Below are 12,662 nucleotides of genomic sequence, written 5' to 3'. Positions count from 1 at the left end.
ATGGGGAAGTTTGTTGTTCTTTTAGGATTTAGGGATCACTTTTAAGTATCAGCACTTAGAACTTGTGGGCCCTTAGTAACACCAAATAATTACCAAGGATGTTTAGGACTTCATCAGTATTTTACAGCTTGCTTGTTTGTTTGTTTTATACCCTCTCCAGGGAGAAACTCTGGAAACTTTGACAATGGCAACAGTATGCCTCTTCAATGCACAGCCTCAGCTGGCTGATCAGGTCCCACCATTGGGCCATCTTCCCAAAGTTATCCAGGCGATGAATCATAGGAATAATGCCATTCCTAAGAGTGCCATTCGAGTTATTCATGCCCTGTCTGAAAACGAGGTATTGATGAATCCATTTAGTAGCTTATAGCTCTAGAATTTATCTGTGCTCCCTCTTCCTGACTAATGTACATTGAAGTATAAATCCCCTTCCTACCATGTGCCTTAATCCATATGAGCCTCATGGTATTGTAACAATTCTTAAACTGGTTTAAATGATCTGATTAATAGGAGACTGAATTTGACTTAGTTCATTATTAAACTTGAGCTGAAGGGACTTCCCTGGTGGTCCAATGGTTAAGACTTGGCACTTCCACTGCAGGGAACATGGGTTCAATCCCTGGTCGGGGAACTAAGGGATTTTTGGCATGGCACGGCCCAAAAGCAAAAAAAAACTTGAACTGAATGTAGGTTTTTCATATATTATTGTGGTATTTACCTTGTTACATAAAATATTGCTAGTCTACAAGTAACCTTCTCTTTTTGGGCACTTAGCTGTGTGTTCGAGCCATGGCATCTTTGGAGACGATTGGCCCACTGATAAATGGAATGAAAAAGAGACCAGATACTGTTGGTCTAGCCTGTGAAGCAATTAACCGAATGTTTCAGAAGGAGCAGAGTGAATTAGTAGCACAAGTAAGTGACTTTCTAGATTTCTATTTTAGGGAAGGCAACATACCAAACAAATAGATTTTCACTTACTTAGCACTGATTTTGGTTTCCCTGACTTGACAGAGAGGTAACTTGTGAATTTGTGCATGTGTAATTTTATATTTTATACACACACACACACACACACAGGCACATGTATATATACACACAGAAAAGGTGGGCCAGCTACCCAAAATCCTACCAATATCAAAGTACTTTTGTGATGTCTGAATTTTAAATTTTGGTTATTTACTAAGCATTTATCCTTAACTTGCTTTGTAAAATTTATTTTATCCTTTTTGGAAAGATTCATTCTGTTTATTCATTCCTTTGTTTCTTTTAAGTCATGTTCAAAAAACATGCCAACTTTCTTATAGTCCTTTTCAAAGAGACTACCCATCTAATGAAAAGAAGACTTAGTGGGTACCAATGTTGTAGACACCAAGGGAACAAAAAAAACATATAATAAATTTAGAAGCCATTGAGAAAGTGATCTTTCTGAAATACAACTCTTAAAAGTGTAACTCATTCTTCACTTAAAAATCCTTCAGTGGTTTCCCATTACCTGCCAGATGACAAAGTGACATTTGACATCCTTAGCCTGAATACAAGGCCCTTGCATCCTTATTATCTGGCCCTCCTATTTCCCAGCCCCTTTTCCTCTCACATCTTCTCTCCCCATCCACCCCCACTTCCATCCCTGTTCCTTGTTCAGTCAGGTTAGAAGTACTGAGTACATTTCAAGGAGATAATTGGATGCTCTGAGGTTCAAACTTATAATTGGCTAGGAGGGTTGTTGTATTGGAAAGAACATGAGTTAGTTCTACCACTTGATGGCTCTGTGACCTCAGGCATGATATTTACCCTTACAGTACTCAGATTACTCATCTGTAAAATAAAGTTATGACTTCTCACAGGGTTGTTCCAAGAATAATATCTGTAAAAATGAGGTAGACTGACTTAGTTACTTCCACCTCTTTCCTTTGAATCTCAGAGTGGGCAGTGAAAATTGTGTGGTAGCAGAGTATTATTTAGCTTTTATTAGGCTGATAGAAAATGTATGGTGAATGCAAAGGTTGATGTTTTAAGAAAATGTGAAAAAAAACTAATATACTGCCAATATTGTTGCCCATCAGTACATGTCCTTAGAGGAAGCAGACCAGTATACTCGCTGAAGCTCAGGTTCTGTACTTTATAGGTCCAGACACAGATTCCATTACTGTCTAGCTCTGTGACTGTCAACATATTTTACCCTCCATGCGTTGATTTTTCCATCGGCAATATTATAGTTATGCCTACATCATTAGGTTTTGGGAGGATTAAGTAAAATAATCAGCATATAGCATTTAAAATAGTTGATGGAACAGAATAAAATCTCATTAAGTAAAAATGTCATTATTATTAGATACCCTCACCCCCAAAATTCTGCATCTGGCATTAAAATAAAATAAAGCAGAGTGTCCTCTTCCAGATATGGTTCTGGGGGTGAAATTATTTCCTCAGTGGATGGCTTACATTTTTTAAAGCGTATATATTTGTGTTTGTGTCTATCTATATATATATATAGACACAAAGACACATATATACACACATGTACACACATATGTATACTTAATATTATCTTCTAGGCCCTGAAAGCAGATTTGGTCCCATACCTCTTAAAATTACTTGAAGGCATTGGCCTTGAAAATCTGGACAGCCCAGCAGCCACAAAGGCTCAGATTGTTAAAGCTCTCAAGGCAATGACTCGAAGCCTGCAGCATGGAGAACAGGTGAGTCTACATAGAGGTAACTTTGATCTGCCAATTACAAGGCATTTTCAAAGCCAGGTGTCTTGGCCTTTGGTGATCTATGCACCTCAGCTCAGGTTCCACCTACAGGTGTGGTTCTTGACCGTAACTGGAGCAGATCCCAAGACCAGGGATGGACTAGCATAGCTGCCTCATAAAGCACAAACTATATACTCAAATAGTCACTGGGAGGATTCTTTCTCTGGATAGTGGTAACATGTTGCACATTCTTCAGCATAGAAGAATACTGAGCATTTAGTTGCCGGTTAAGATTAACTTTCAGTTCTAGGAGTTACTGTGGAGTAGTGATAACCGCATTCATTAACCATCCCATAATACCATTTTAAAAGATACAGAACATCATTTTAGTTTCATCTCCTTCCGTTACTAGCACTTACAAAGTGTTGGCTTCCTTTTTGTTGTAACTTAGATTCTATTAATGTGTTTCAGCCGCATGCATATGCTGAGTTCAAACCAGTTCAGTAATTTAATTTTCCTCATTGGTTTTATTCTTAATGTTGCTTCTGAGGAGTTCCTTATTCAGTATTATTATATAGCCCTATCTAGTAACGCTCTCTTTTTTTAAGGTGAGGTGAAATTTACACAACAAAATTAACCATTTTAAATTGAACAATTTACTGGTATTTAGTGCATTAACAATGTTGTATAACCACCACTTTATCTAGTTCCCAAAACTCTGTACCAATTAAGCAGTTATTTCCCATTTCTTCTTCCCCTCAGCTTCTGGCAGTCACCACTCTGTTTTCTAGGAATTCACCAATTCTGGACATTTCACATAAATGGAATCATACAATATGTGACCTTTTGTGTCTGGCTTCTGTCACTTAGCATGTTTTCAAGGTTAATCTGCGTTATAGTGTGTTTCAACACTTCATTCCTTTTTAAGGCTGAATAATGTTCCATTGTGTGTATATGCCACGATTTGTTTACCCATTCATCTGTTCATAGATGTTTGGACTATTTCTACCTACTAATGTTCTTCTGTAGGTTTAAATTGACTTAAAGCTCTCCTTTAGTGAATCCACTGTGTTTGTGTGTTCCAAATAAAGAAATATTTTTTATGCTGTTGTCCCTCCTAGCAGTATTATCATTTGAACTATTTAAGGTGATAATAAAGAAGAGAGACAGCATGTGCTGCCGCAGTCATTAACTATATGTTGAATAAAGTTACCTGTGGGTGTTCTGAATGCCAAGCAAAGGCACTCCTGTGTACCACGCACCGGCAGTTGTCCTCCCCTCCAGATTCCTGTTGATGACAATTAGCAGAGCAACCTTGACACCCACCTTCCACTCCCAAGGGAAGGAAAGAATTATGATAGTTTCCAAAATAGGAACTTTAGCACCTTCACAACTAATCACTTCCACCATTGCTTCTCCCCAAGGTTGGGACAAAGAGTCTTTTGGACTCACACAGTCCCCGTGTATATCTCTACTTTAATGCTTACCACTAAGTTATCTGGCATTGTCTGTCTCCCCTACTAAACTGTAGGCACTTCAGGGACAGAGAAAGTCTTTCTCATCTTTGTGTCCACTGTGCAACCCACATATGAGGTGCTCAATAAATATTTGATCTGAACTTTGATATGCGAAAGATATCCTCTACATTGGAATTTCCTAAACTTTGTTTTTTAATCTATGTCACAGAAAGAAACATGTCTTCCATCTTAGTCCAATACACATTTACACACGTTATTTATACTCATATGTGTATATATATCACAGAACAATTTTGCCCACTTTACATGTGATACTCTGATGCTTTCTATATTAATCTATTTTATTTTCTCAAGCATGTTGAGCACAACTGTCTTAATAGATTTCTTAAACTTCTAACAGGTCACATCCATAGTATGAAAAAGTGCTTTAAATTGTAGCTTGAGGGACTTCCCTGGAGGTCCAGCAGTTAAGACGCCGCACTCCCAATGCACGGGGCCCAGATTTGATCCCTGGTCAGAGAACCCGAATGCCGCAACTAAGAGCCTTAATGCCACAATGAAGATCCCATGTGTCGCAACGAAGACCCGGTGCAGCCAAATAAATAAATAGATGTTAAAAAAAAAAAAAAAAGTTGTAGCTTGAGTTTTGCAGTAGCTCCTCCCCAAACCCCTTCCTCAGGAATACTTCATGAACCCACACCACACTGTCAGCCAGTTGTTACTATCACAAGAACATCTTCATGCCAAAATTACATACAAGTCAGTAAGTTCAAACAGTAGAGTCCAAGTTTAGAGGGAAGACTGATTTAGGGACTTCTTTGCATCTGGCTTAGTGAGATGTGCCTGGTGTAGAGTGTCTGATGAATGTGAGGTCTTGGTTCATCTTTGGTTCTTTCTTCAGGTGGCCTCTTCCTTTTGTCTTGGAAGTTTGCTTTTTCTCTTTAATTTCATCTACCAACATCTAGCACTTAGTTTGTTTAAGTTCAAAGAGTTTGTTTTACTTCCCTAGGTGAATGAAATCCTGTCTCGTTCTTCAGTCTGGAGTGCCTTCAAAGATCAGAAACATGACTTGTTTATTTCTGAGTCACAAACAGCAGGATACCTCACAGGTAAACCACACCAAATTCTCTTCCCTAAGACACATGGCAGAAGCCACTTGGACCTTTCTTTTGCCCTGTCTAGACTAAAAATGGCATTTAGAGGGTTTTCATAGGTTCCTAGCTACCTGTCTTGGAGATGCTGTGGGCATGCAGTGGACCTCTGGTTCTAGCCCAGACAGCATGCGAACTGCTGTGGTGTTGAATGTGTGCTGACTGCAACACGGACTCTGCTTAGTTTTGATCCAGTAAATCCATGGTGTCATATGTTGTATTTGGAGTATGGCTGTATTAAAATGTTTATCTTGAACATATAACGAAAGAGTAGAGAAATATCTACTCAGAAATATCAGTATCAGAAACATGATAGCATCGTTCCATTCTGTCAGAATACTAGGTTGAAATGCCAAATATGCATACTCACACGCGAAATATTTTTTCTTTGAAGTTACCAGTGATTAATCTGAAGTTTTACTAAATATTTAGGGTTTATCTTTTTGTGGGAGGAAATATGTGGGTATCAAAGGAAAGGATGTTTTACTGCCTAGGGATCAGAAGATAAAACACTTCAGAAGCTTGGGACATTTGTCCATTTGACAGACTTATTTTAGTAAGTCTGAAAATGAAATATAGTCTTTGGTATAAAAGTTTTTAGTTTGAAATTAACCTTAGGAATATTAAGTGGTTCTTGCAGTCTGCCTGAAATTATAATATTTTTTAAAATATCAGCCCTGCGTCCTCCTCTAACCAGAGATGATGTAGGTAAATTGAGAGAAAAAATTAATTACCCAGCGTTTCTCACACCAGTGTAACTGTTTTAATAATCTTGATCGCTAGTATAGAAATTTATAAATCCTGAAGACCAAATCTTAAATATTCAGAAGTGAGGACTTTGGAGAAAGTTTTACATGGTTTTAATTTTAGATGTGGTTGTGACATTACTGTTTTTTCCTCCACTGTGACCTGTTTAATATTAATCCACTAAAATTTATAATCAGACTTCTAGAGTTTATGAACATGTGGTACATGTGTGTACATTAAGAGTAGAGTGCCATGGGTTTCCCTTCTACCTTTCCCATCCCCTGCCCTATGATTCCTATGGAGAGAAATACCTAGAATATAGTCTTAGTCTCTTCCATATCTCTTTCAAATTCGGGGTAAAGCTGTAGCTTCTAAGTAGGGGTATGTTCTTATAGACACACTAAAAACTTTACCTCTTTAGACTCTTTTCCCAAAAAGTTTACAGAATACCACTTTTTCATGGTATTATATTCATTACTTTGTATGTAAGAATGGTATGATTGGAAAATCTGCTGTATTTTTTCTGGCTGAGAGTAAACTTATTTAAAATTTTACCTTGAAGAATAGGAAGATGTAGATTACAAGCAGGGACAGGAAGCCCTCTTCTAATTCTTTTTGTTCTTGAGTGTACTTCACATTCACTGCATTCACTGACTTGACTGGATGGAATAAAAGACTGCAGGTGATCCTTGACGTACTAACAGCTGTGGGTCAAAAGGTCTGTCGTTAGAATACAGAAGAGAGAAGTATTTATCTTCAGAGACCTACAGTTCCTTTAGAAATCACTTGGTCCTCACCCCCACCCAGATTCCCTAATAACTATAGGAAAAGTTCAGGGAGCCAAAAGGTTTCTGTCTGTGCCTTTCCTTTTACTTGGATCCCTGGGGTGGCTTCTGAATGAGTTATGAGAAGCAGCTTTGATGGGCTGCAGAAGGTTAGGGAAATAAAAAGGCTGGGGTTTATAAATTTCTTCACATCCTTGGTCTGGCTCAGGGGGCAGCAAGTTCCATATAAAGCCATCGAGGGGTAGGTGGTATAAATCCCAGCCTGGAAAGGGCCTGGAGTTTTACTGTGGCCATTCTGAAGGTCATTGTTGAAGCCCAAGGGCACATCAGTTGATGTGGGACAATCTGGACTAGCTCTGAGCTGTGTTGGCCCCTAAATTGTCCAGTTCTTAGCACATCATCAGTCTGGGATGTTCTTTTGTTGTGAAAGTACTACCGGTTGAACCGATGTATATTTATCGCTTGGGTTGCCAAATGTTTTCTATTTTGTGTTTGAGCTTTTCCATTGAATTGTGTGTCATTGTTTGATAAAAGGGGCTAGTACTTCTAATAATGATAAAATCCCGTTATGTGGAACTCCATGGAATGTATACAGTGTTGTGTTGAATTGGAATTTTAAATTTACCCCATCCTGCCTTCAGTCTTGAGAAGATTCAGTTTGTACCAGCCTCTGTCTAATCAATTTGCAAATGAAATAACGTGCTGTGAGAACATAAGTCGTCACCATCCTTTTCTTCCAATAAGTCGATTTTGTTTAGGAGATGGGGAGAGATGAGAGAAAGCTAATTACTATTTCAAAATAAGATGGGAATGACTAATCACATTTATAATTTTCTTCTTCTTGGCTGCTGAGCAAATGTCACTCAGTCACATGTTCAGGATTTGGAGTAAAAATTAAAATATCCTAGGCAGGATTACTCAATGTTGATAAATTGGGATGAGACTGACCCTCTAGCCTGGCATTATTGTTTTGTTTTATGATAAATGTTCATCTAAAAGTGCCTCAATGGGACTTTACCCACGGTGCAGTTAAGCTGTAACTGCTCATTGTGTAGGGCCTTGGGTTACTTAGCCATTTATTTTGTTTTAGAAGAGCTTGGTGCTAACAAGCGCAAAGCCCTATAAAAATAATTTCAGCAGTGAAAATCCTCAGATTTCCTCACCTAGAAAATCAATAGAGAAAGAAGGAACAACAGGGAAAGAAAGAGTAGTGGGCCAAGGCAAAGATGCTTTTAGGAGCTAGAATTGGAGATGAAGAACTTTGTACTATATACTTATTTACTTCTATTTAATTAGAGGCATGTGAAATAGTTATCTTGTTTTCCTAAGGTCATCAAAGGGAGCAAGGGTGCATTTCTTGGGCCTCTCATCAAACTGGTCCATTAGTTCTTTGCAGAGTTGGTTTTTATTACCTTTTGGTTTTCTTTTTACACATGTCCAAGACTACACAGTGGGAGCCATGTTAAGAAAGATTCCCTAAGGTCAGTGTCGGTTTATTGTAGGACATTGCTGCTAAGACAGGGCTTCTTTTTTTTCCCCCCCACTGAGAATCCCATGTTCATTTTCACCAAAGGCCGTGCTCCTTCCACTACTCCATCATGGCAGCCAATTCCGTTCTGTGGGATTCTTGTTTTCACATCCCTCTTAAAGAGTCCAGCTGCCTTACACAGTGTGCCATGTGCCCCGTTTCTGGCAGCCCCTACTCTTTCCTGCCATGTTTCTCTGGAGAACACAGTGTCGTATCCTAGCAGACTGTAGCTTCCAGCCCCTAGAAACCAGACATGTCTGGAAGAGGCCAGGAGTGTGAGGGAGAGAGTATCTCAGACTTCATTTAGAGAAATACCAGGAATTGACTTGTCTTTCCTAAAGAGGCAAATGGTGGGGCTAGAATTTGGTCTCTTCTGAATAATCCTTCTAGGCCCATCATTCACAATTTAGATTTTAGCTCAGAGGTTCCTAAACTTTCTCAGTTCACAGTGCCTTACTATCTTAGTCTTTTTCTTTTTTTTTTTTTGCGCTACGCAGGCCTCTCACTGTTGTGGCCTCTCCCATTGCGGGGCACAGGCTCCGGACACGCAGGCTCAGCGGCCATGGCTCATGGGCCCAGCCACTCCTCGGCATGTGGGATCTTCCCGGACCCAGGCACGAACCCGTGTCCCCTGCATCGGCAGGTGGACTCTCAACCACTGCGCCACCAGGGAAGCCCTATCTTAGTCATTTTTTTTTTCTTGATCTACCCCTAAGCCAAAAGAAATGCTTAATAATTAAGTTTGTTAAGTAGTTATATCCAAACAACTTGCAAGTAGTTGTTTGTATGGTATCCAACAGATGTCACTTGTCTCTCAAATTTAAAATAGCCCATGTGAATTTGCCCCTGGGTGCCTCAGCGTGTAGTCTGAGAACCACATCCTTAGTCCTTTCTCTATATGTAGCATTCATGATTTGGTCTCATAATCTATTCATTTGATGTGAACTAAGTTGAGCCCACATCAGAAGTGCTCAGGAACTGTACCAATCTGGAGTGTTTAGGGGTTTATTCTTAAGGTTTGCATCCTTGGCGTGTGCCCTAGCAATCTTGCTGCTGCCTGAAGTTCAGAGTGGCAGGTTGGTGGGAAGTGATGTAACCGTGTGGTGCTATTGCTCTGAACCGCTGTCAGGGGGGTATGGTCTCTTTCCTGAGCAGTCTGTGGAAGGCCTGGTGTCCTGATTGGTGGAAAGCAGGGGTTGATAGATGCAGGCCCACCTTGCCTTAGAAAAGGGAAAATCCTTTTTCTAGGTTTTCTAAGTTCCCGGGCGCTCCAGGTGGCAAGCGGCACCTCACGTGAGCTGAGTTGTCTCTGGCCACTGTGTAACCACGTGCTGCATACACAGTGTCTGCTTTCTTCACGTCCTCAGTACAAATGTTCATGAGGTTAAAAACAAGATGAATCTGAATTGTCCCCCTTTTGTCCTGCTTCAGTCCCTGTTATACCTTAGCCTTCATCAAACTGCTCTGCTGTTTGCACTTCCTTATGACTTCCCTTGCTGCTTATGTTTCTTTTTTCCCCTCAGGTGTCTCTCCTTCCCTTCTAACTGGCAGCAGTCCCCTTCACCTCAGGAGCGGGCTTTAGATCCGCTCTGCCAGGCAGCTTGCTAACTTCTGTGTAGCTCTCTGAAGCAGGTAGAGAACCATTTTGCTAAATGCATGCCGCTTCCACTGCTTTTCTAGTCCTAACCCTTCAATGTTCCTTAGCTGTTTGCCTTGTTTCCTATGATCTCAGCTAAAAGTATTGTTCAATATGCAGTATTATGCTACAGTACGGTGTCTCTTGCAAGTACTCTGTACAGTTGTGCAGTGATTCTGAGGTGTAATTAAATGTCTCTGCAGTTCATGATAAACTAGAGGACTAAAGCCATTATATGCTCATAGGCCACATCTTCATAAATGCTGGCATAGATAATGGCATTTTTGTGCACTAGAGATTGTTAGAATCAAGACATATAAAACTAAAATATTGATACCTTTTCCATAGCACTTATTTTTTCCTATGAGCGATGTCCAGAGCTTGCATTTTCTTTCTCAGAGACCTTGGTGTAGCAACCCTTGTTCATTTGGTGTTACTTGTTATAGTAGCATTTCTTTGCACCAAATGAAAATAGGTTATCTCGAATGTGGATAGAAGTGTTTTTTGTTGGGAATTCATCATGTATGACTTTCGAATGGACTGACCCAAGTACAGAGTTTCTTTCCTCTGTTCCTGTTTTTTCTCATTTGACGTTAGCTATATCCTTCAGCGTCCAGGATTTTTTGAAAGATTGAACTTCCCAGATGTGAGAACGGAAATTTTTTTCCATATTTCCACACCCGTGTTACTGTCCAGTATAAATTTTGAAATGATTTTTAACTTTGTCATATAGTAAAGGCAAACCATGAAAATGGTGCTGTGTAGCTGTTTTAAAGGTTTCGTTGTATGCTTAGGTAATCCTAATAGATTGTATCAGTTCCTTGTGATGGGGTGCTTGACCTGGTTCTGACATTTTTATAAAGGTCAGTGTTCTCACATGACTCTGCTCTTTAGAAGGTGTGTATTTTCCTTTCTCTCTTGCAGGACCTGGAGTTGCTGGCTACCTTACTGCAGGGACATCGTCATCAGTCATGTCTAACCTGCCGCCTCCCGTAGACCATGAGGCAGGCGACCTTGGCTATCAGACTTGAAACTTTCTTGAGAGACAATAAACGCTGAAAGGCCAGTGCCCCGTCCACATTCCTCCAGCTGATACGTTGAAGAAAACTCTTAACTGCCTTCCTCCTCGTTTCATGACAGTGTTATTCCTTTTTCTATAAGTATATTTTTATTTAGGAAAAAAGTCAGTGATTCTAATTGTATCACGTTATAAGAAAGCACTCTGTGGATCAACCTAAGCAGGTACACAAGAATTTTTTTTCTTGATGTATGTAAGCACATTTTGTTCCTTTATATCTGTTTACAAGACTGTGAATCAAAAAGACAAAACTTTCTTCCTAGTTTTTATAATGTTTTTTTGAACTAGTGTGACTGTGGGGTTGAACTGCAGTCTACAGAAATTGGGAAATCTAAGTCACCCCTAAGAAGGGCATTTCCCTCTCCTGCATCGAGTCTGTGTGGCTGTTCTCCTACCGTCGAACACTATTAGGTTTTGTCCTTGCACCTGTTCGCTGGTATCCTCTCCTCAATTATTAACCTTCTGAGAGCTCACAGCATACGTCAGTATGTATAACTGGCTTTACCAAATTGAATGAAAAAGGAGTTGTGCAAAAAAATTTAAAAATGGATGTCAAGATGTTATGTAAGAGATTAGTGTAATTGTGAAATGTTCTATACATTATCAAATATATAAAGCTTTCTATATTGAATGTACATTATACAGATCATTCTTATGTGTACATAAAATTTTAAAAATAAAGGGAATTGACTGCTTTGTTAATGAGATATATTTGTTCTCGTTTCATTTTTCCCTTTGAAGACCTTGTATATCTTTATTTCTAAGACAGATTTAGTAGTAGTAGCAGTAAACAGACTTTGCCTCACATTTCTAGTATCTCATACAGCTACATTGACATATATGTTCATTCCTAAATCCCTTCATTAGTATTTCAACCACATCTAAATTTCAAGACACAGACAGCATCTCATTTATTTTCCATACAATATTCAGGAATGGGTCAGGCTGTTAATAAATAGTTTAATGCATGTGACACATTAATTCCAATATTTTTAAGAGGAAAGAAATTTAAAGAGTGAGAGGAGATTTCACATAACACAGATTTCAGCACCAAGGTCTTCTAGTGTGATCACAGACTACAAGAAAATATAAACATGTAAAATATATACAAACACTTCTTAAAGAATAGGGAAGTATCCAACCCTCCAAGTTGCCTTTGAAAGCAAGAACCAAGTTTATTCCACAGTTGATGTGTAAGAAGAGCTGGAATGGACACTTAATTCATATCATAAATTGTTAATTCAAAATTTTCCATCAGATTTATCCATCTCTCAACTTAAAGATTATGGAGTAATGTACCCATGTAAGTATTTTAACATATACCTAGGTTTTTAGTTTCTAAGAGGCAATATTTAGTTATAAAAATATGTTCACTAAAAGAGATTCTAACAGCTAATTTAGGAGTAGGTGTTTTAGAAGAGCATAAATCAATACAACAATATATTTTCTTTAAATATTAAAAGAACATAAATATTGTGAATATTTACAGTAAAGGCCCATTTAAATAAATCTGCAAGTCACTGATGTTTGAGTACCAATAACAGTTCATCTTTTTTTTTA

At 38.9% G+C, this 12,662-nt stretch overlaps 1 protein-coding gene across 4 annotated transcripts in view; it reads left to right on the top strand.

Moving 5' to 3' along the window:
• DNAJC13 (DnaJ heat shock protein family (Hsp40) member C13) overlaps positions 1-11,809 on the top strand; it is a 118,237-nt gene extending 106,428 nt beyond the window's left edge. For 2 of the 4 annotated variants that reach the window (XM_024761691.1, XM_024761689.1), the window contains 5 exons: positions 161-340; positions 775-915; positions 2,559-2,702; positions 5,187-5,286; positions 10,949-11,055. In XM_024761691.1, coding sequence (XP_024617459.1) covers positions 161-340; positions 775-915; positions 2,559-2,702; positions 5,187-5,286; positions 10,949-11,055 — 672 coding nt within the window. Of the gene's footprint in view, positions 1-160; positions 341-774; positions 916-2,558; positions 2,703-5,186; positions 5,287-10,948 lie in introns of all 4 variants that reach the window. The other 2 variants (XM_024761688.1, XM_024761690.1) reach the window with 2 other exon arrangements.
• The last annotated feature ends 853 nt before the right edge of the window (positions 11,810-12,662 follow it).

Source organism: Neophocaena asiaeorientalis, unplaced genomic scaffold, assembly GCF_003031525.2.
Source record: "Neophocaena asiaeorientalis asiaeorientalis breed wild unplaced genomic scaffold, Neophocaena_asiaeorientalis_V1.1 scaffold401, whole genome shotgun sequence".
Classification (NCBI taxonomy): Eukaryota; Metazoa; Chordata; class Mammalia; order Artiodactyla; family Phocoenidae; genus Neophocaena; species Neophocaena asiaeorientalis.
Note: the sequence above shows the minus strand (reverse complement) of the source record. Positions and strands in the feature narration are given on the sequence as shown.